Source organism: Saccopteryx bilineata, chromosome 1 (assembly GCF_036850765.1).
Source record: "Saccopteryx bilineata isolate mSacBil1 chromosome 1, mSacBil1_pri_phased_curated, whole genome shotgun sequence".
In the NCBI taxonomy this organism is placed as follows: domain Eukaryota; kingdom Metazoa; phylum Chordata; class Mammalia; order Chiroptera; family Emballonuridae; genus Saccopteryx; species Saccopteryx bilineata.
In genome coordinates this window covers 154,798,178-154,820,521 of record NC_089490.1, presented here as the reverse complement: position 1 = coordinate 154,820,521, position 22,344 = coordinate 154,798,178, and the positions used below count along the sequence as shown (strand labels likewise).

The following is a 22,344-nucleotide window of genomic DNA, read 5'->3' as shown; positions in this document are numbered from 1 at the left end:
ATGGCGTTGTTCTTTGTCCCCTGTACTGAATTTTAGTCAACTCTATTTAAGACAATTGATAATGAATTTCCACTTACAGTCAAAAGTTCTCTGAAACTCTAAGTGTTGCCCTGGCCGGATAGCTTGGTTGGTTCGAGTATCGTGCCAAAGCACAGAGGTTGTCAGTTCAATCCCTGGTCAGGGCACATACAGGAACAGATGAATGTTCCTGCCTCTCTCTCTCTCTCCCTTCCTCTCTCACTAAAATCAATAAATAAAAATGTTAAATAATTTAATTATTAAAAATGAATTGATCTAAAGGAAAATATGGTAGTTGGTGGCCCTCAGGAATTGTTGACAAAACAACAATCATGAAGGGGGTTCAAGAATGAATGGAATTTAGACAATGGTCTTAGGGGCTATTCCAGGAGGTTCCATGGCTTGATTAGCCTGGGGGTCCTCAATGCCCTCTCACCTGGCCCAACACTCCCTCATACTCTCTCAGGCAGTGCTGATATGCCTCAAGCTCCCTGACCCCACACGGGTGGTGTCAGGATCAGCAGGGTCCACTGTGACCTCTGCTGTGTTCTCTGCTACGGACAAGCGGACGATCTGAGCTCCTGGGGACCCAGCACAGCTGGTTTCCCCTAAACAGGGCGCAGGTGGCCACAGTGGCCTGGAAGCAAAGGAGGAACATGGTGTTTTGCGTGCATGGCCCAGTTCTGAGACCACCTGACACTCTGTCACCAGCTTGTTTCCTCCACTGCCCCAAGGCCCAGCTCTTATCTGACCAGTGGCATCTGGGGCTGACAGAAGTGCCAGGTGCATCCCCAACCCTCTACCCCTGCCCAGAGCAGAGTCAGACACTTCCCTAAGCCACCTGGGCGTGTGGCAAAGTGGATGGATAGAAGGGCCCGCTGCACTCTGTCCATGAAGGGATCCTCTCGCATTAGGGGCAAGGTGACAGACACAGTGACCCGTATTCTGGGCTCCTCACAGGATGAGATGATGATGTTGGCTTCAGGGTCAGTAGAGACCTCATACCTGTCATTCGTCACTATCTGTAAGGTGCAAATATACAACATCAGGCCACATTACTCCAGTTGAGAGACAGTGCAATGGCAAGGACATGCAGGTGGCCGTCCCTGTACCAGGCATCTGAGCCTGAGACTGAGTCATAGCCCCGCCCTCCAGAAGTATATAAGTCTAAATGCATATAGAAGATGAACCCTGACTGTAAGCTGCCTTTATGTGTAAAGAATGCCCGTAACAAGGACAGCAATCCAATAAAAATAAATAAATAAATGGCCATCAATGTAACAGGTAATTGTTAGAAAAGGAAACAGAAGGGTCCCTTTTTACACAATGACACAGATGACACAGCAAGAGAGAAGCATATTAAAACTATGAGGTGCCACTTGACCTGTGGTGGCGCAGTGGATAAAGCACTGACCTGGAAAGCTGTGCTCACTGGTTTGAAACCCCAGGCTTGCCTGATCAAGGAGTTGATGCTTCCTGCTCCTCCCCTTTTTTTTCTCTCTCTCTTCCCCACCTCTCTAAAATGAATCAATTAAAAAGAGAGAGAATAAACACCATTACAAAAAAAACAAAACAAAAAAAACTACGAGTGCCCTCATCATCTTTGAGAAGGACAGAACTCCAGAGCCTGAGGAATAGTTGGGCTGGCAAATCCATGCATCTATAATCTTCTGGTGGAGGCTGACTGGGCAATACTGACCAGGAGCACCAGGCTCATGCCCTTGACCCAGTGACTCTGCCTGAGGGGCAGAGTTCCACGTGCGTGGAACAACATGTATACAAGGTTATTTACTGGTGCAGCCTTGTGGGAAAGCAGAGCACTGACGTTGGGTGAACAAGTGTGTTTAGGTTTGCTCGCTTGTATTTCGCATTGGCACAGGGCACACCATGTCTGTATAGTATGGGGTGCAGGTGCTTGCCCTCAAGGTGGAGAGGCAATTGCAAATTGCGGACTGCCTGCCTCCAGGGGAAGAGGCCATTGTTTGCTATTGTTTGCAGGAGAAGAAGTATTTCCCCCAGCCTGTTTTGCTGGGGAGTGCTGAGGCGGGTGGGGGCCTGTGAGTCCAGTGAGTCCAGAGAATGAGTCCAGTAAGTGCTAAATGCTGAGGGGATTGGGAGCCCTGAGAGAAAGGGAAGCTGTCTTCCCTGCCTGTTTGCTCATCCACTGTTATGAAACTTTAATAAACAGAATGGCCCACCATTTCCTGGCTCCACAGTTCCTTTACCTTCTGCCCGAATCCAGTGAGAACCTGCATGGCCACGGCGACGGCCACTGGCCTTACAACTTGAAATGAAATATCCTAAATGTCCTGTCAGGACACATAATTCCCATTGTTCTATTGGACATGGCTCCCTTCACACCAGGTGCTCTCTACCTAGCACTGGGCTTTAATGTTGTCCTCACAGGAGAGGAACTAAAGCAGGGGTCGGGAACCTTTTTGGCTGAGAGAGCCATGAACGCCACATATTTTAAAATGTAATTCTTGAGAGCCATACAACCCGTGTATGTTATGCATTATCTAATAAAAATTTAGTGTTGTCCCGGAGGACAGCTGTGATTGACTCCAGCCACCTGCAACCATGAACATGAGCGGTAGGAAATGAATAGATTGTAATACATGAGAATGTTTTATATTGTTGACATTGTTTTTTTATTAAAGATTTGTCTGCGAGCCAGATGCAGCCATCAAAAGAGCCACATCTGGCTCAGGAGCCATAAGTTCCCAACCTCCGACTAAAGTTAGCAAGTTCTGTGTTGGTTGCTTGCTGCTATCCAGACTGGGCGTCCGAGGGCAGCCTGGGTCTGTGGCCCTGTGCTCACTAAGCCATCAGGAGGAGTGATGCAGTACCTTCACAGGAGCACTGCCAGACCTGTCAGGAAGAACACCCTGGGAACTGGTTACTTTAACTGAAGATGATCAATTTAAATCTTGACATGATCTCACTCTTTCCCCAGTTACCATGAGAAAAGTACTGTAGCAACAACAGAGGAACTGCTCTAGCAGAGAAAAATCCTCAATTTCCCAGAGACTTTCTTGGCTCCTTCCTTTGCTCTCTACTGAATCTCATAGTCAGCAGGCAGTTATAGTGGTTCCTGTGCCATCACCGTGTAGCCTTTTTTAAATGCCTGGCTACCATTCTCATGGCAAGACATTTACATTTTCTGAGTTTTACCTTGAACTCACTTTATACAGGAACCCTGAAGTTTCCACCTCTTTCTCCTTATAACTGTTTATAAAACAAACCGGTTTGTATCTCATAGTGACAACCTTTCTTGTTTCTTAAAATCCTGTGGAAGCAAAGTCATCCCTGACAGGGAGCGTGTGGGGCTCTTGAGAGAGGGAGGGCAGCCACACTCACCCCTACCACCGGGAGGTAACCCGCCCTTACCTGGAGCTGCTGGGGCAGCTGCTCGCTGACCTTCTGCAGCAGGGAGCAAGTGGGCTTCTGGGAGCAGAGCAGAATCAGTTGCAAAGTCCTATCTCCCCGAAGGAGGAGGCCTTTCACCAGGATACGGACCTGCATCACTCCTTTTAGGATCTGAGCAGAACAGATGACACCACTGTGAAGACAAACCCGCAAATGCACCTCTAAGAAGAGGGGTCAGGAAGAAGGGGAGCTTATGGCCCTGCCCTGGGTCTGGGAGTGTCAGATTACTGGGACCTCTGTGCCTCAGCTTCCTCACCTGTGAAATGGGCCCTTTCTGAGCCTTGTTTCTCAGGGTGCACTTGACGAAAGGAAACATGAGACGACAATATCTGAGAAAAGCACTGGGAACCACACCAAGAATATTATATGTGCTCAGTAAGGGCCAGTGGTTATTACTATTTCGACAAACTGTATTCTGAGAAAGGCCAATGATGGCATCCCCAGTGGCCCCTGGTCCTCAGCCAGTTGGTGCCACCAGTCAGCCTTGGTTTGGGGCACCTTCTAAGTGGTCCCTGGGGTTGCTTCACCTCAATCTGACCCTTGGCAAGCAGACCCATCCAGGTGCTCAGGCCACAGTGTCTTAAGGGAGATCCCTGCTCTAGCCTGGCCTCTCTGCAGATCAGGGGCAGCTTTCTGCAGTGTGAACTGGATAATCCTGTCTGCCCTACTTCTAACCTCCCAGCACTGGCCCTCTGCAGGACGGGAACACCCAAGATTGTTCCCTGGCCCAAGGTCCCCAGCTTGACCTGCTGGGCCTTCTTGACACCATGCTCTCCCACCACTCCCTCTCAGGCATTATGCTCTAGCCCAGTGATTTGGAACCTTTTTCATCTCATAACACACATAATTACTAAAATTCTGCAGCACGTGAAAAAATATATTTTTTGCCACTGACCAAAAAAATAGGTATGGCCCTGGCTGGCTGGCTCAGCGGTAGAGCGTCGGCCAGGCGTGTGGAAGTCCTGGGTTCGATTCCCGGCCAGGGCACACTGGAGAAGTACCCATCTGCTTCTCCACCCTTCCCCCTCTCCTTTCTCTCCATCTCTTTCTTCCTCTCCCGGGTGCTGAGGATGGCTCCATTGTCTCCACCTCAGGCTCTAGAGTGGCTCCGATTGCTGCGGAGCAACACCCCAGAGGGGTCGAACATCGCCTCCAGGTGGACATGCTGGGTGGATCCCAGTCAGGCGCATGTGGGAGTGTGTATGTCTGCCTCCCCCCTGCTTCTCACTTCAGAAAAATTAAAAAAGGTATAATTTTGATTGGTTTACAAAAAAATAATAAGAGTAATTACCTACCTGATGTAGTAATATAAGGTTATAGTAATTAAATATATAGAAATATAAAAAATATGGAAGATATATAAAAGTAATTAAAATAATATTAAAAATAATTATTAAAATTAAATAAAGTTATGCCATTTGGATAGGAATAATATAGTGGGTGTAATGTGATAAACAGACTCTGACTTAAAAGCAGGGCCCAGTTAGTATGTATGTGAAGTTATACATAGATAAAAAGTGGCTTGGTGTTATTTACATTAACTTTGTAAGTTAATAAATGTAAATTAAAACAATCTTAAAAAGTGATTTGATGTAAACATTTCAGTAGATTGACAAAGAGAAGATTCCCTGTGAGGAACTCCCAAAAGGTGGTTTGAAGTGATAATCCTGTAGATTGACACCTGTTAGAAGGCATTGGCCAAAAAAGGTACTAAAGCTGAGGGGTCCCCTGCTGCTATAGTCACCCAGACTCCAGCGTTGATGTGGACTGTCTCCATGCCGCTCTGAGCTCTGACCAAAGACAGCCAAGAGGAGCACGCTGACAGGGCCCCCTTAAACTGTACCCAGGCACGAGAAAAAAAAACTTGTGCCTGTGTGATTCTTGCAACTAACTTGTGTCGGTTGTGTTTTTCCTCTGGTGGCAGTTAGTGTCGGCACTTAACAGTAGCATCCTCATAGCTGCCTCAAGAGTAGTCTCGAAGAGGCTGCCAGCCCTGCTGATAAGCAGGAGTGTCCCACTGCACGGGGAAGTCGAATCAGGGACGCTTGATCGACATAGAGCTTGGGCTCTGCTGGGACACTACCCTATTTGCTTCAAAGTGACTTTTTAAAAAATCAGGTGCCTATACTTGTATAAAGGATTTCTGGTACCAAGAATTAACCAATCAGACACAACCTTCTTATTATACCTCATGATCAAGAAGATGCAACTCTATTGTATTTCCTGTATATTAATGGTTCAAGACAGGGCATTCACATCTGATGGCTATTGTTATGTTGACTGTTGTCATTTTTTTATTTGACAAACTGAGGAAAAAGAGGTCAGTACCTCGACTAAATAGTCAGATATTGATTGCACGTTTTAAAAATTCTTGTGGCACACTGATGAAAAACCCCAAGCCCTTTCTTATTTCCCTCCAGCCCCTGAGCCTCATTCCTCTGCTCCAGTTCCCAGGACTGGTGCCTGGGTGGCCCTCACATGATAGATCTGTAGACAAATGACCTGTCTTCTGTTCTGGAAGCTGCCACACTCTCCTGCCACTCTCTAATCACAACTTTTTTTTCTTTATGACATTTCTAGGTATAGGAAATAACCTTTTCAGTAAAAACATGTTTATATATTCTTATCCATTTGGGGATTACAGAACTCTGGAGCCCAAGGCCCGAGGGAAACTGGCTTGGAGGCCACTGGCAAAATCCAAACCAGGGAAGGCTGGATTAGGGAGCAAGGACCAGACTTGCAACTGATACTCTTAAAGGCATAGAAAGCAGGAAATGGGATTGGGGGAACCTGCAGATACACAGACTTAGAGGTTTCTTAACAAATTTGAACCCCAATTCATACAAACTATAGAACAGAAAAACAAACCCCAGAACACTAAAAAAACATGCTATGATATTTGTGGGACAACTGGAAATTTCAACATTAACTGGATATTTGATGATGCTAAGAATTACCGTTAATTTTTAAAAAGTATGATTATGGTACTATAGTTTTGTAAATAAGGGAAAGCATCCTTATTACTTATAAATACTTACTACTTAGTAAAGGAACAGTATGATGTCTGATAGGATCTCCTTTTAACCTTTATGAACGGGGCAGGGAGGAAGGACCAGAGATCAAGTGAAATTGTGTGAGCTGATCATGGTTTAGTTATGGTCACATTTTGTTCATTATAATTTACTATTCCATCAACTTTGTGTATGTTAGAAAATTCCATAATACAAGTTTTTGTTTGTTTTTAGGTGGGAGGAGGGGAGATAGTGAGGCAAATTCCTCCTGCATATGCCCCAACTGGGATCCACCCAGCAACTCCATCTGGGGCTGATGTGCGAATCAACTAAGCTCTTTAGGGCCGGTGGCTGATGCTCTCCAACAGAACTATCCTTAGCGCCCCCACGCTTGAACCAACTGAGCCACTGGCTGTGGAAGGGGAAGAGGGAGAGAAGGGGGAGAAGGAGTAAGGGAGAAGCAGATGGTTGCTTCTCCTGTGTGCCCTGACTGGGAATCAAACCTGGGACATCCATATGCTGGGCCCATGCTCTGTCCACTGAGCCACCAGCCAGGGCCTCCATAATACAAGTTTTTAAAAACCTAAACACAAAAGTGCTCTTTGAAAAAGTTAAATAAGTAATGGAACATTCACAGGATGATGTATTATGTTCCCATTAAAAACAACAACAACACATTTCCACCTGGCTGGATAGCTAGGTTGGTTGGAGTGACCTCCCAATACACAAAGGGTGCAGGTTCAATCCCTGGTCAGAGCACATATAGGAAAAGATAAATGTTACTGTCTGTCTCTCCCCTTCCTTCCTCTCTAAAATCATTCAATATTTTTTTTTAAAGAAAATGCTTTAGCCCTGTCTGGATAGCTCGGTTGGTTAGAGCATCATCTCAAAACATAGAGATTGCTGATTTGATTCCTGGCTAGGGCATATACAGGAGTAGATCGATGTTCCTGCCTATCTCTCCCTCTCTCCCTTCCTCTCTTTATAAAACCAATATAATAAACATTAAGAAAAAAAGAAAAAAGAGCCTGACCAGGCGGTGGCGCAGTGGATAGAGCGTCGTACTGGGATGCGGAAGGACCCAGGTTTGAGACCCCAAGGTCACCAATTTGAGCGCAGGCTCATCTGGTTTGAGCAAAAGCTCATCAGCTTGGTGGAGTGTGGGCTCGCCGGCTGGAGCGTGGGCTCGCTGGCTTGAGTGAGGAATCATCAACATGATCCCAAGGTTGCTGGCTTGAGCAAGGGGTCACTGGCTTGGCTTGAGCCCCCCAGTCAGGGCACGAATGAGAAGCAATCAATATATAACTAAACTGAAGCAATTATGAGTTGATGCTTTTCATCTCCCCCCCCTCTTGTCTCTAAAACAGAAAAAAGGCCCATTTTAAATACATTTTCTGTACCTTTACCATATGCAGCTTTGAGCCATTGTAAGCATGTTGTTATAAAACAATTATTTTAGAACTTTAAATACAATTTCTGTAAGCATAATCTTTACCTTGGATATTTTATCAATTAAATGTTATTTTTAATTGGATTAGAGAATTAGTTCTCCCATCTTCCTGGGCTAGGCCTTCTCAATCAATAAACCTTTCCTTGCTCCAAACTCTTAAAAAAAAAAAGAAAAAAGAAAAAAAAAAAGTTCATCAGTTTGGACCCAAGGTCGCTGGCTCAAGCAAGGGGTTACTCAGTCTGCTGAAGGCCCACGGTCAAGGCACATATGAGAAAGCAATCAATGAACAACTAAGGTGTCGCAACGTGCAACAAAAAACTAATGATGCCCTGGCCGGTTGGCTCAGCAGTAGAGCGTCGGCCTAGCGTGCGGAGGCCCTGGGTTCGATTCCCGGCCAGGGCACACAGGAGAAGCGCCCATTTGCTTCTCCACCCCTCTGCCGCGCCTTCCTCTCTGTCTCTCTCTTCCCCTCCCGCAGCCAAGGCTCCATTGGAGCAAAGATGGCCCGGGCGCTGGGGATGGCTCTGTGGCCTCTGCCCCAGGCGCTAGAGTGGCTCTGGTCACAACATGGCGACGCCCAGGATGGGCAGAGCATCGCCCCTTGGTGGGCAGAGCGTCGCCCCATGGTGGGCGTGCCGGGTGGATCCCGGTAGGGCGCATGCGGGAGTCTGTCTGACTGTCTCTCCCTGTTTCCAGCTTCAGAAATATGCAAAACAAAACAAAACAAAAAAAAAAACCCAAAAAACTAATGATTGATGCTTCTCATCTCTCCGTTCCTGTCTGTCCCTATCTATCCCTCTCTCTGACTCTCTCTGTCTCTGTAAAAAAAATAATAAATTGATGCTTCTCATCTCTCTCCCTTCCTGTCTGTCCCTATCTGTCCCTCTCTCTCTCTGTCTCTGTCAAAAAAAAAAAGAAAAGAAAAGAAAATGCTTTAAAAAAACTCCACATTTCTGTGTTTTTGAAAAAATAATGTAAAGGCCCATGTCAACTTCCTGCCTTGACACATGCCAAGGTTGCTTCCATGTCCACACCAAGAGAAGCCAGGGAAGAGTCCAAGGAGCCTCTCTGTACTATTTGTTAGGAGTCCATAATTATTTCAAAATAAAAAGTTAAAAAACAAACAAAAAAGAAAAACAGTGTACAAAGTAAAAACTGAAGGGAACTTCAAAGCGGTAAGTGAGGGGTATTTTTTGTTCTGAAAACCTGAGTGGAGATTTCAATGACATGGCACCCTTTCTGTCTGCAGCGTCAGCTTCTCGGCAGCGTGGTGCACTCAGCCTCTGGCACAAGGCTCACAGGCCCCCCAGCCTGGCTCTGAGAGTAGGGCTGCATGTGTCTCACCTCAGGGCCAGACCATCTTTGCACGACTTGCGAGCAAGCACAAAGACCCAGGCAAACCTCTGAGTTGGGAAGGCTCCATCTTTCAAAGCCTTCCCTAGCAGACTTCGCAGTCTTGTGGTTTGGCTTCTCAAGTGCACCAGGGAAAAGCTGAAAAAAATGTCTTCTTTATACCCTTGTTTTCCCTACCAGGGGTGAAGAAAGTTTACTGAAGCATATGAAATATATTGGGACCTTTGCATGCTGAAGCTCAGGGGTGAGTTCATTTTTATCCTGACACTTTGTAACTCACAGTGGCACACGTTCTTTTCTGGGGAGCAAACACAGAGAGTGAAGAGGACACAAAAGAACAAATACTGCATGATTCCACTTACATGATATGTCCAGAGCAGGCCAAGCCACAGAGAGAGGAAGTGTAATGACAGGACCAGGGGCTGGGGCAGGGGGTGGGGAATTTAACAAGGACAGATTTCTGTTGTAGATGATGAAAAGGTCCTAGGAATAGAGAAGTGGTGGGTAATGGCTGCACAACCTTGTGAATGTGCTTAGCAACAATGTGTTGGACACATAAAAATAGTTACGACGGTCAACTTAATGCTATGAATATTTTAACACAATAAAAAAAAATAAAAATAAAAAAGGGAAATGAAAAAGAAAGCACCCAGAGAGCAAGGCCTTGGAAAAGTTAACTCCCTCTCGGATTATTTCAATCATGTAACGACTCCTCACAGAGCATAGGGACTTTCCTGTCTTCCCATAACCACAGGGCCTTGAGTGATGACTCAGACAGGCGCTAAGCGGTAGGTAGTCGCTGCTCTGTGAGGTGGAGGGATCACAGCAAAATTACACTTATCTCCATTTTGCAGATGAGCAAACAGAGGTAGTTCATTTTCTGTGAACTATATATGTTTCTAGATGCACCTTTGGTCGGAAGATTAAATTCTGGCAACAGCTCTCACCCACTGGGACTAAACCTCCCTTTGAACCTTGGAGCTCCAGCCTTGAGACTAGAGACTCAGTAAATTTACCACCCACGGGCTAGAAAACCCCCACTATTGCAGAGGCTCAAAGCCAATCAGAGGAGGAGCTGCCTCTGCTGGTCCTGGCAGCCACTTCCTGTGAGAACTCCCATGTCCTCCAAGTCACCCCGTGGGCTGGGGAAACGAGGGTGATCTCCATTACCTGTGCTCACCGACCTCCTGCTGTGGGCTCCTGGACTTCTCCTCCAGCAGTGTGTCGGACACCAGCTCGAGAGCATGCTCGAGTGGGACACAGCCTTCTGGACAGCCAGGAGCTCCTCCTCTGTGGGGTAGATGGTGGCGTGCTTGCACAAGACGTGGCGGTCATCACTGGACTCTGGCCGCTGTGTGGGCTGCCAGGAAAGGTGCACATGGTACAGTGGACTGAGAGGTCCCAGGAACCAGGTGGGCAGGGGACAGGCGAGTGTCAGCTCTGCAGAGGTGCAGCACACACAGCAGGAGGACTTGGGGGTGGAGCCAGGCTGAGGAATGCCAGGGACCTACTGGGGTACCCAGTGAGGACCCCAGACTGCAGGGAGCTCAGGGCTGAGGGCGGCCAGGGGGCTGCCCTAGAGTGAGTGATACTTCACATTTCCAAGCCAGAGGCTCTTCTGCCAACTCAGTGGGCCTGTTCCCTCAGCAAGGTGCAAATCAAAGGTTCCCATCCAACCCCGGCCTGCACAGACAGACACCTGAGGGCCCCTGAGAGATGTGACAACAGGGGCTTCAGGAAACTAAAGGGATCACTGTGATGGGAGGTGGGGCCAGGAACTGGAGTTCCCATCAGTGACCCAGCGATGAGAGGTGGGCAGTCCTTTACAGGTCTTGGTATGAAGTCCAACTGCTCATTCTTAGAAGATTCAGGTCCTTCTAGTGAAAATGTGAGAAAATCACCTACCCCATGACGCTAGTGCCACAGGAGGCATTTCAGCACAAGACCACCACCTACCAGAGGTATGCCTTCGGGTGCCCCTGGCCTGCTCTTGAAGGGAGGAGGGTGCTGGTCGGGCGGTGAGTGTCCTGGGTGCTCATCCTGGCCTTGTGGCTCCTGCTCCCGCTGCTTCTTATGCAGGTCATAGTGCCTGCAGGGAAGAAAAAAACAACAACAAGATGTCAGCAGCTGCAGGACTCTGGGCTTGTCACATCAGAGCCAGCAGTGGACAGAAGCCATATGGCTTCTACTGCCTGGTCCTTGGGCTGAGCAAGGCAGAGGCCCCAGGACCACCAAGGAGACATAGCACCTGCATGGGACCCCATAAGAATCCAGCAAGGGGGTCTGTACAAACACTTGCCATATGCAGGGGAGACTAAGGCTCCAAGGGCCAGGAGGACACAGGCCAAGAGTAACTGCTAGAGAGGGAGGAGCTGGCCTCAGTGGCCACAGTCCCCAAGTCTGTCCTGGGCCTCATTCCCCAGCTCAGATGCTGCTTTCAATCTTCTGTGAATTGGATTCCCTGTCATGAATACTTTAGAATTGCTCTCAAGGGTGAAAGAGGATGATGACAAATGTGTTGGTGGTCAGGAGACACCAGGAGTCAGGGACACAGGAGGTTGGAGGAAACTAAGGTGAAGGGAAACCAAGTGTCAGAGGACACCAAGATCCAGGGAGATACCAGGGGTCTGGGACACAGGAGTTCAGAGAACACCAGAGGTCGGGGGACATGGGGACAAGAGGGTGTCCCTGAGAGTGTCAGCCCCTTGGCTGTCAGGACCATGCCATCCCTCCTTTATTAGGTGATTCGCACTAACTAAGGCAGAGCCTTAGAGTAACCTATGCACAGGGGCCCAGCTAGCTCTAACATCCTCCATGCCCCTACAAGTGCCGCGTCCCCCTGTCCCCTGCTAACCTTGTAAGTCATAAGCATCTGGGTCCTCAGGCCTGGGGGGGAGAGCAGATGTCCCCCCAACTTGAAAGGGAAGGGACCCACACTTCATCGCTGTGTGCCAGAACCGCAGCACCTCCAGCTGCTTCCTGGTCTGCTGCTTCTGCTTCCTCTTCCTCTCCACCAGGAGCTTCCAGGCTCTGTTGCTGAGCTTGATGGAGACCGGAAGGTGAGGATTGACTTTTTTCTGGAAAAGAAAGGAAGGGCTGTAAGAGTAGAGACCATCACTTAGACAAGAATACTGGGTATCTTGGGGATGCAGGGACTGACACTCTTCTACTGTATTTAGACAATAGTGAGTTTCAATCTCCCGGAGTCATAACACTGCTCGTCCCCAAAAGCACTGGCAGGAAAGGGAACTAGAATGGGGGAAAAAACACAAGTGACTTGCAGAGTAACAGGCACGACAGTGAAAGCAGAACCCTGTCCACTTATCTGACAAAGGAGCCAAGGTGCTGCGGCACCACTGTTGGCTATCACAATAGTCACCATAAATTCAACCAAAATAACTTGTTCCCAACCAAAATAATTGAGGGGAAACAACTTTTGTGAAATCTAGCAATATATATTGCAAATATCCTGTTCACAAAAATTAGGGGATCAGGGAACATGCAGATACTCTAGGACTTTCAGCCTTTTGTATAGTGCATTTTCACCAATGAAATAAAAGTTGGTTTTGCATCTCATTTTCATAATTGAACAACTTTCTTTGACTTGTCATTTGATTTTCTGATGTTCTTGTTTAATAAAAAAAATCAAATGCTTTTTTTATTGCTTCATATTCATTTTAAAATATCCCCTAATTTTTGTGAGCAGTATAACATGGCTAATTCATTTGCCTAACTTAGATTTTGGCACTACATTTCTTCATTCAAAAAGTGTAGTGTTGTCTAAGGATTATTCATTGGCAGAAACAATCCAAGTGTCCATCAACAGGTAAACAGAAACACAAAATATGCCCATTCACACAATGGAATATTACTCTGCAATAAAAAGGAAGCTTTGACACTTGCTGTAACTTGGATGAACCTTGAAAACACTATGCTCAGTGAGAAGCCGGACACAAAAGGTCACACAGTATGATTCCATTTATGTGAAATGTCCAGAACAGGCACATCTACAAAGACAAAGTGGATTTGTGGTTTTTAAAAAGAGCTTGGGAGGTGGAAATGGGGACTGACTACTAATGAGAATGGGTTCCTTTTTGGGGTGATGAGAATCTTCTGGAACTAGAGAGAGGTGATAGTTGCACAACTGTGAATACAGTAAAAGCCATTAAACAGTACAATTTGTGTGGGTAAATTGTGCAGTGTGTGAATGACGTCTCAATGAAACTGCTATAAAGAGAGGAAATACCCAGAAGCCACTGTTTATCACCCGTAAAGAGTGGTATGTATGCTCTGCATAAGCACACTCGAGGTCCAACAGTCAGTCATGTTTAGACACACACATGTGCATGTGTGCCCTCTGGTTGAGCCCAGGGTACTGAAAGGCTCATAGGAGCAACTTGGGCACACAAAGCTACCCCCTGGGTGGGAAAAGGGGCCCCTGCTGGTACTGGAAAGCTCTTAGCATTGGAAGCCCCAGGCTCCCTGAGGATGGCTCAGCCTGGATTAACCCCAGCAGCAGCGGCCTCTCTAGCCATGATCTCTCACCACCCGGGCCCCAGCTGCTCTGCAGCTCACTGGCTCAGCCCTGCACTGGTGCACACATGCCTCCCATCTCAGCAGCACAGACCAGCTTGGGACACAGGCAGAGGCTTGAGAAAGGAAAAACATGTGTCAGATGTGAATAGACTGATACTGAGTGTCTGGGAAAAATGAGGCAATATCTGGGAGTCCTGTTTTGTGTGTACATCTATGGTCTTGAGTACCTTCTCTGGCAAGAAGAGGGTGCAGAGTTTTACAACTAGACCTTCATCTGCAAGAGAGTAAATCAACATGTTTTCTGCTCTGGTCTGCCAGGCAGTAGGAAATGCAGATCTAAATGCAGCTTGAGAGGCACAGGGGGTATGGAGCTACTGTCGGTGCTGTGAGTAGCAGAGGAAAAAATGTGTTTTGAGACATGGACTGAGATGTAGAAATCATGAAAGTTCCTACACACACACACACACACACACACACACCCCAAACCTGAGCTAACCAGGACCCTGCAAGGCGCACCCTGTACTGCAGCTGGTGCCGCCGCCCCCTCACGTGCATGTCCCTGGCGTTGAGGTCATTGAAGCTGCACTCACACAGCTTGCAGCGGAACCAGATCACTTTTCCTTCATCATTGCACACCTGAGGCACAAAGCTCAGCTAAGCACTGGCCCCTGGGGAAAAGTGCCTCCCTCTATCGTCCCAGAGCACTGAGCCTTCTTAGGTGGCCCAGAAAAGTGACAGCAAACTGTGCTGGCTTCTTGTCTGCTGAGCTATTCCAAAGGGCGGCTTTCAAAGGAGCCAACATGCCTTCCCATGCTGAGCTCGCCTCTGCCAACATCCGATGTCCTTTTACCTCCCTGTCTCAGCCACCTCTGGCCAATGCCCCGCTCTTGGTGCTCCCGCCTTGCCCTTCTCTTTCTGCTGCAGCTTTTACGGACCTCATCTCCTTAACTGTTAAATGACCAGGTCTGTAGCACAGGGGTTCTATCTGGTGTGGATATTTTGCATGGGACAAAACAAGTTGCTGAACTAGATGAATAAAAACACAAAAATGAAAAGAAATGTTGAAGTTCACACTTCCTTTTAGCCACACGCAGTCTTTGGATGAACTCAAGGAGGCTGGGAACTATGGAAGCAGCCAGATGCTTCAGAATTTGAGTTCTATAAGGCTATTTAAGACAAGCCTGTGGGGCTACTGCTCCGGCTCTGGGTGATAGCCACGTACGGTGCACACTGGCTCCTAAAATGCCCCTAGAATCATGTATCGTGGGGTGCCACAGTCACTGAGCTTTCAAGGGCACCAATTCCTTTTTCCACCTCCCTTTCCACAGAAAAGGGGTGGCCTCTGCCTGCTTCAGACCTTCCTTCTAAGATCTGAAACCTAGCATCTGTACCTTGGAGCAAGTTCCAGAAGAGTCACTGAGTTATGCCTGAGGATGAACGTGTAAGTGTGAGATGGAGAACTGGGTGAGAGCACAAAACCTGACCCTGGCAAGGCCCTTCTACACCAGAACCCAGAGATGGAGAAGGAGGCACACTGATGGCATGAGGAAGAGAGGACTACAGGCAGAGTTACCTCTTCCACGTAGCCTGGGCCCACCGGCTGTGAGTTACAGCAGCTTCCAGAACCTTCCACAGAGTCTCCTTGGGTGGGCAGTTGTCCTGGCCTCTCTGATTTCCAGTTTCCCCCCTGGAGGTATGCAGCCTGCTGCCTGTGGCTCAGAAGGCCCTGGAAGAACTGCATCACTTATTACCTGCTCCAACCAGAAACCATAGCCAGCCAGCTTCCAATCAGCCAGTGTGATGGTAAAGACAATGCCAGCCAGGCCCTGGCCGGTTGGCTCAGTGGTAGAGCGTCGGCCTGGTGTGCAGGAGTCCCAGGTTCGATTCCCGGCCAGGGCACACAGGAGAAGCGCCCATCTGCTTCTCCACCCCTCCCCCTCTCCTTCCTCTCTGTCTCTCTCTTCGCTTCCCGCAGCCGAGGCTCCATTAGAGCAAAAGATGGCCCGGGCGCTGGGGATGGCTCCTTGGCCTCTGCCCCAGGGGCTAAAGTGGTTCTGGTTGCGACAGAGTGACACCCCGGATGGGCAGAGCATCGCCCCCTGGTGGGCATGCCGGGTGGATCCCGGTCGGGTGCATGTGGGAGTCTGTCTGACTGCCTCCCCGTTTCCAGCTTCAGGGAAGAAAAAAAACAAAAAACCCCAAAAACAATGCCGGCCTCGGTCTGTCACGGCCCCTTTCACCTCCATACACCAGCCGGTCAGAAACAGGGTCCTGCAAGACTCTTTCCTGTTAGCTTGTTTCATGGCTGAGAGAATGAGGCCCACGCAGCACTTGCTGCCCATCTGAATGCATCCAGAGGGGCCCTGGCTGTAGGCCCCCAGCTGAGAAAATCTCCACAGTACAGACTCTGTAGCCCTTAGTTAATTGACAATGAGAAATCAGGTGCACCGAGGGTCATAGACAACCTGGCCCCATTGGACAAGTCCACTGAGCCTCAGCAGGGAGTCGTTTTTTTGTTGTCAAAGCTGCTTTATGATTTTATGTTCACTACCATGTGATTATTCCAAACACAGTGCTGCTGGCTGGATAGGTCAGTTGGTTAGAGCAGTGGTCCCCAACCCCCAGGCCGTGCACTGGTACCAGTCCGTGGGCCAATTGGTACCGGTCTGCAGAGAAAGAATAAATAACTTACATTATTTCCGTTATATTTATATTTAACAATGTTTTATTTTTTTTAAATGATCAGATTCCCTCTGTTACATCCGTCTAAGACTCACTCTTTTTTTTTTTTTTTTTTTTTTCCTTTTCATTTTTCTGAAGCTGGAAACAGGGAGAGACAGTCAGACAGACTCCCGCATGCGCCCGACCGAGATCCACCCGGCACGCCCACCAGGGGCGACGCTCTGCCCACCAGGGGGCGATGCTCTGCCCATCCTGGGCGTCGCCATGTTGCGACCAGAGCCACTGTAGCGCCTGGGGCAGAGGCCACAGAGCCATCCCCAGCGCCCGGGCCATCTTTGCTCCAATGGAGCCTTGGCTGCGGGAGGGGAAGAGAGAGACAGAGAGGAAGGAGAGGGGGAGGGGTGGAGAAGCAGATGGGTGCTTCTCCTGTGTGCCCTGGCCGGGAATCGAACCCGGGTCCTCCGCACGCTAGGCCGACGCTCTACCGCTGAGCCAACCCGGCCAGGGCAAGACTCACTCTTGATGCTTGTCTCGGTCACGTGATACATTTATCCGTCCCACCCTAAAGGCTGGTCTGTGAAAATATTTTCTGACATTAAACTGGTCCGTGGCCCAAAAAAGGTTGGGGACCACTGGGTTAGAGCACCGTTAGAAAGTGCAGAGGTTGTCAGTTTGATCCCCAGTCAGGGCACATACAGGAACAGATTGATGTTCCTGTTTCCCTTTCTCCCATCCTCTCTCTAAAATCACATTAAAAAACCTCACAGTGGCCTGACTTGTGGTGCACAGTGGGATAGGGCGTTGACCTGGAATGCTGAGGTCGCTGGTTCAAAACCCTGGGTTTGCCTGGTCAGGGCACATATGGGAGTTGATGCTTCCTGCTCCTCCCCCTTCTCTCTCTCTCTCTCTCTCTCTCTCTCTTCTCTATCTCGCTTCTAAAATAAATAAAGTCTTTAAAAAAATTTAAAAAAAAAGACCTTTTGCCTGACCAGGCAGTGGCACAGTGGATAGAGTGTCGGACTGGGATGCCGAGGACCCAGGTTCGAGACCCCGAAGTCGCCAGCTTGAGCGTGGGCTCATCTGGTTTGAGCAAGGCTCACTAGCTTGAGCCCAGGGTCACTGGCTTGAGCAAGGGGTCACTCAGTTTGCTGTAGCCCCCTAGTCAAGGCCCATATGAAAAATCAATCAATGAACAACTAAGGAACTGCAACGAGGAATTGATGTTTCTCATCTCTCTCCCTTCCTGTCTGTCTGTCCCTATCTGTCCCTCTCTCTGACTCTCTCTGTCTTTGCTACAAAAAATAAATTAAAAAAAAACAAAACCCCTCACAGTGGCCCTGGTTGGTTAGCTCAGTGGTAGAGCATTGGCCCATCGTGTAGATGTCCAGGGTTTGATTCCTGGTCAGGGCACACAGAAGCACCCATCTACTTCTCCACTCCTCCCCCTCTCGCTTTTTTCTCCCTCTCTCTCTTTCTCTCTCTCTTACCCTCAGCCATAGCTCGACTGGAGCAAGTTGGCCCCAGGCACTGAGGATAGCTCCCTGGCCTTGGCTTCAGGTGCTAACAAGAGCTCAGTTGCTGATCAATAGAGCAATGCCTCAGATGGGCAAAGCACTGCCCCCTAGTGGGCTTGCTGGGTGGATCCCGGTCGGGGCACATGCAGGAGTCTGTCTCTGCCTATTCTCCTCTCAATTAAAAAAAAGGAAAAAGAAAAAAAACAGTACTGCTGATGCTAAAAATAAATAATCCCCCTTCCCTTCCATAAAAAGAATAGGAGTGCATGAGGTTGCCAGCTTGAGTGTGGGGTCGCTAGCTTGAGTGTGGGATCACAGACATGACCCTAAAGGTCACTGGCTTGAAGCCCAAGGTAGCTGGCTTGAGGCCAAGGTCGCTGGCTTGAGCAAAGGGTCACTCCCTCTGCAGTAGCCCCTGGTCAAGGCACATATGAGAAAAGTCAATGAACAACTAAGGTGCCACAAGAAAGAATTGATGCTTCTTATCTCTCTTCCTTCCTGTCTGTCTGTACCTATCTGTCCCTCTCTCTGTCTCCATCACACACAAAAAAGAATGGGGGTGCAGAGCAGAGACAGTCAGAGACCTGGGTTCGAATTCTGCCTCTACCACTTATGGGGTGGCCTGTGTCAGGAACTTCCCTAGCCTTACCTCCGTTTTTCGATTTGCAAATTGAGACTAATGACAGATCTAGTTTAAACAGTCATGGAGGGTACATGAGGCAATGCACATGGAGCAGGTATGAAGTGAGTGCCTGACCTACAATCCTGGTTATGGCCCACTCAGTGTGCATCATGTGGCAGCCAGCACTTCCCTCAGGTAACGGCTGATGTGTCCCACCCCTGAGGAAAACAGGGCCAGAGGTGGGGATGTGAGGAGCTCAGTTTAATCTACCGGTACTCACGGTTTGTCCACTGTGAGCACTGTGGTCTGCAGCGGGCTACTCCTAGCACGGGGGAGGTAGCAGCGCAGGGAACTGTCCAGGCTTAGGGTGGGGCTACAGACAACCCACAGCACCTGGGTCTGTCCCAAGATTCATTAGAAGAAATAGTGCTGCCATCACATTGGTTCTACCAAGGTTTCAGGGAAATGGTCTCATGTCAAAGGTTCAGAAGATGTAGACCGGCCTGACCTGTGGTGGCGCAGTGGATAAAGCCTTGACCTGGAACGCTGAGGTTGCAGGTTCAAAACCCTGGCCTTGCCCAGTCAAGGCACATACAGGAGTTGATGCTTCCTGCTCCTCCCCCCTTGTGTCTCCCTTCTCTCTCTCTCTTCCTCTCTCTCTCCTCTCTCAAATGAATAAATAAAATCTTAAAAAAAAAAAAAAAGAAGATGTAGACCAGAGGCAGCAGAGCACTTCTGCCTGGCAGGAAAGTGGGAGAGAAGGCATGCTCCCTCCCCATCCCCGCCCCCATTCATAGCTTGGGCCCTCTAGAATCTAGAGTTTGTTGAGTCAGGGTATGGCAGGAGGACTGTGAATGGCGGAGACACATACCCATGCACGTGGCCTCTGAGGCTACCGGCCTCTTGCTAGGAGTGTGCATGCTGAAGCCAGTGGGATCCACGTTAGCTGAGGCCACAGAGGGGCTCTCAGTGGTGAAGGAGGCTGGCTTGGGGGTGCAGGCAGTCTGGGCTGAGCTGGAGTTCCTTGGCACTGATCCTATAGTAGGGCTGAGTTTTCCCAATTTGATGTGCAGCTTGAAGACCTGAAACAGCCCCAGGTTCCCCTGTCAGGGCCAACTGCAGGCCTGGCTGACATTCTTCAAGAGGCAGGAATATTACCTTGGTGGGTGTGGGAGGGCTGGCAACCTGTGGAAGTGAGGGTGGGTGGTCCTGTCCAGTCCCCAGGGGCCCCACCCACTCCCCAGCTACCAAACTCTCTCAAGCATCACTCCCTCGGGAAAGACCTTCCTGAGCTACCTTCTGCTATAGGTGCCCACTTGGCATGCACACGCAGCCCCTACAGTACTACAATGCCTCATGCTGGCTAACGCTGACCCCCTTCCTCCAAACTCCACTGCCTTGGCTGAAAGGCAGGGGTGTTCTCCACATCCCAAACACCAACTCAGTGCCAGCCCTGAAGGGGACACAGAATGTGTGGATAGATGTGTGGATAGGGCCACCTGCAAAGATGTATGTGTGTCTTCGTCCATTGACACACATCTACATTCTGTAGGAACATGTGTATACCTAGGATTCAGTAACATCCCGTTCTCGATATCCTCACCATTAAAACTTAGTATTTTAATTTTCATTATTTTATTTTATTTATTTGTTTTTTAAAAGCAGGACTCCAAATGAAATATACCATTTGATGTCATCAATGTTCAAATTCTTGTTGTTATAAACATCTAAACGTATCTAATACCAAAAATAGTTTCTCAGGGGCCTGAGTACAAGCCCTACACTGCTTCATGCTTTTGTCCAGAGATAGGTAGGACTTTTATAACTAGGATGTGTTTGGCTTCTGAGGAAAAAGGACACATGGGCCCTACAGAGAAAGCTTCCTCTCAGCATCAGTGGCTGCTCCCTCTGATGTCATTGGATGCTCCTCCGGGACCAACTGTGGAAAGTCAGGCTGTTCCCAGGGCTGCCCTGCTTAAGCTAGTGTGGAGCTCCTACCTTCTGGTGCTTGGCCTCCCAGATGTGGGCAGCATAGGCCTCTGCCCCAGTGCAGGACACAGCACAAAGGTCGCAGAGCAGCTGTGCCGGCACCCCACATGAGCTGCCATTGGGCTGGATGCCCATCTTCCCAGCTGCCTCCTCCTTCTTTTTGTGCTTCTGCCCTTCCAGGTGCTCACGGTAGGTCTGCCGGCAGATAGTGAAGGCAGTCTGGGGGGGGGGCGGTGCTCACCGGCATTACATTATCCCCCCCCAGTTCACCAGCAGTGTGCGTATGTATGAACCCAAACCCAAAGGGGAAACACAGGTCTGCTGTCCCCACCCTTCCATTCTCAAGGCTCTGAGAGGTTCAGGCCACCACTGCTTTATCTAAGCCCAGTCTAAGGATTCAGATGCTCAGCCTATAAGACATCAGGTTTCTTTTTCTTTTCGGAAAATCAATGAGTTTCTGAAGCCAGCATCCACAATGAACCACACATTTGGTTTCGAGGGTTACTGTGAAAGAAAAATCTAGCTTTTCAGAATCTAACCTCAGAAACTAAGCAAGGACGCATGCCACACTTCCTGTTAGAACACTACTGATACAAAGAAGCTCCACACAGAGGCCACCGCGAGTCACAGTCCTACTCATCCTGAGCCATTGGGCCCAAAATGTCTGACTGCATCTGGCAAATGACCAAGCTCTTAGGTGGCACCTAGACTCCTCTTCTGAAACCCTTAGGATGAAGCAAGCTGAAGCAAACACACATGAAGTGGACCTACTAAACAAGCGCACTCTGACTATGCCAAGAGTCAGCATTTGTGGAATAAAAGTACCTCTGGAATCTACACAAGGCAGCACTGGTTGGTCTGGGGGCAGATGGGAGGCAGGGGCAGGAGTGGGAGGAGTACTCGCTGAAATGTAGGAATCTTATAAACATTTTACCTAAGCAGCAAAGTGTGCACACGCACACAACACAGAAAAGCCTGGAAGGATATACACCAAGACACCAATGATAAACTACTTCAGATGGAGCAATTATAGGCAGTTGTTGCCTGCTTTTTGAACACATGGTCATAGTGAACCACATAGCTCCCACAAACCTGGCTTCTATCATCATTCCTAAAACTATGTCAAGTTCCTCAGGTTACTGACCTTCTTTGAGCCCCAGACCTTCATCTGACACATGGAGATTGTAACTATGCAGTTAGAAGCATAAAATAACCAGCCCAGTGTGTTGATGTCCCAGGTTTGATTCCTGGTCAGGGCACACAGAAGAAATGACTGTCGGCTTCTCCACCTTTCCCTCTCCCTCTTCTCTCCCTCTTTTCCTCCCACAGCCAGTGGCTCAATTTGTTTGAATGTCAGCCTCAAGCGCTACAAATAGCTTAGTTGATTTGAGCATTGGTCTCAAACAGAGGATGCCGGGTGGATCCCAGTCAGAGCACATGCAGGAGTCTGTGTCACTATCTACTCTCCTCCCATTTAAAAAAGAAAAAAAAATAAAAAGAGAAGAAAGGAAATAACCGAATGAACATGCTGGGCATGCTTTGTAGAGTTCTAAGCTCATGGTAAGAGCAAATGTTGCAATTTTTGTTATCCTACCACCAGATTCCCCACCATATATGTTATTTAATGTGTAATGAGAGGAAGTGTTAGGAAGAGGCCTGCCTAGTCTCCTGTGGCTCCACGGTCACCCTCCTGTCCCCCGTTGGGCTAGCACGGAGACTATACTGTCAACTGTGCTGACC

The 22,344-nt window shown here is 48.6% G+C and overlaps 1 protein-coding gene across 1 annotated transcript in view; it reads right to left on the bottom strand.

The window, feature by feature from the left end:
* Window positions 1–22,344, bottom strand: part of ZFR2 (zinc finger RNA binding protein 2) — a 53,583-nt gene that overhangs the window by 6,094 nt on the left and 25,145 nt on the right. The window contains exons 7-14 of the mRNA XM_066252675.1: window positions 20,614–20,823; window positions 19,512–19,697; window positions 14,314–14,433; window positions 12,199–12,338; window positions 11,218–11,350; window positions 10,442–10,621; window positions 3,409–3,558; window positions 860–1,040 (exon numbers count right to left, since the gene is read on the bottom strand). Of these exons, the coding sequence (XP_066108772.1) occupies window positions 860–1,040; window positions 3,409–3,558; window positions 10,442–10,621; window positions 11,218–11,350; window positions 12,199–12,338; window positions 14,314–14,433; window positions 19,512–19,697; window positions 20,614–20,823 (1,300 nt within the window). The remainder of the gene's footprint in view (window positions 1–859; window positions 1,041–3,408; window positions 3,559–10,441; window positions 10,622–11,217; window positions 11,351–12,198; window positions 12,339–14,313; window positions 14,434–19,511; window positions 19,698–20,613; window positions 20,824–22,344) is intronic.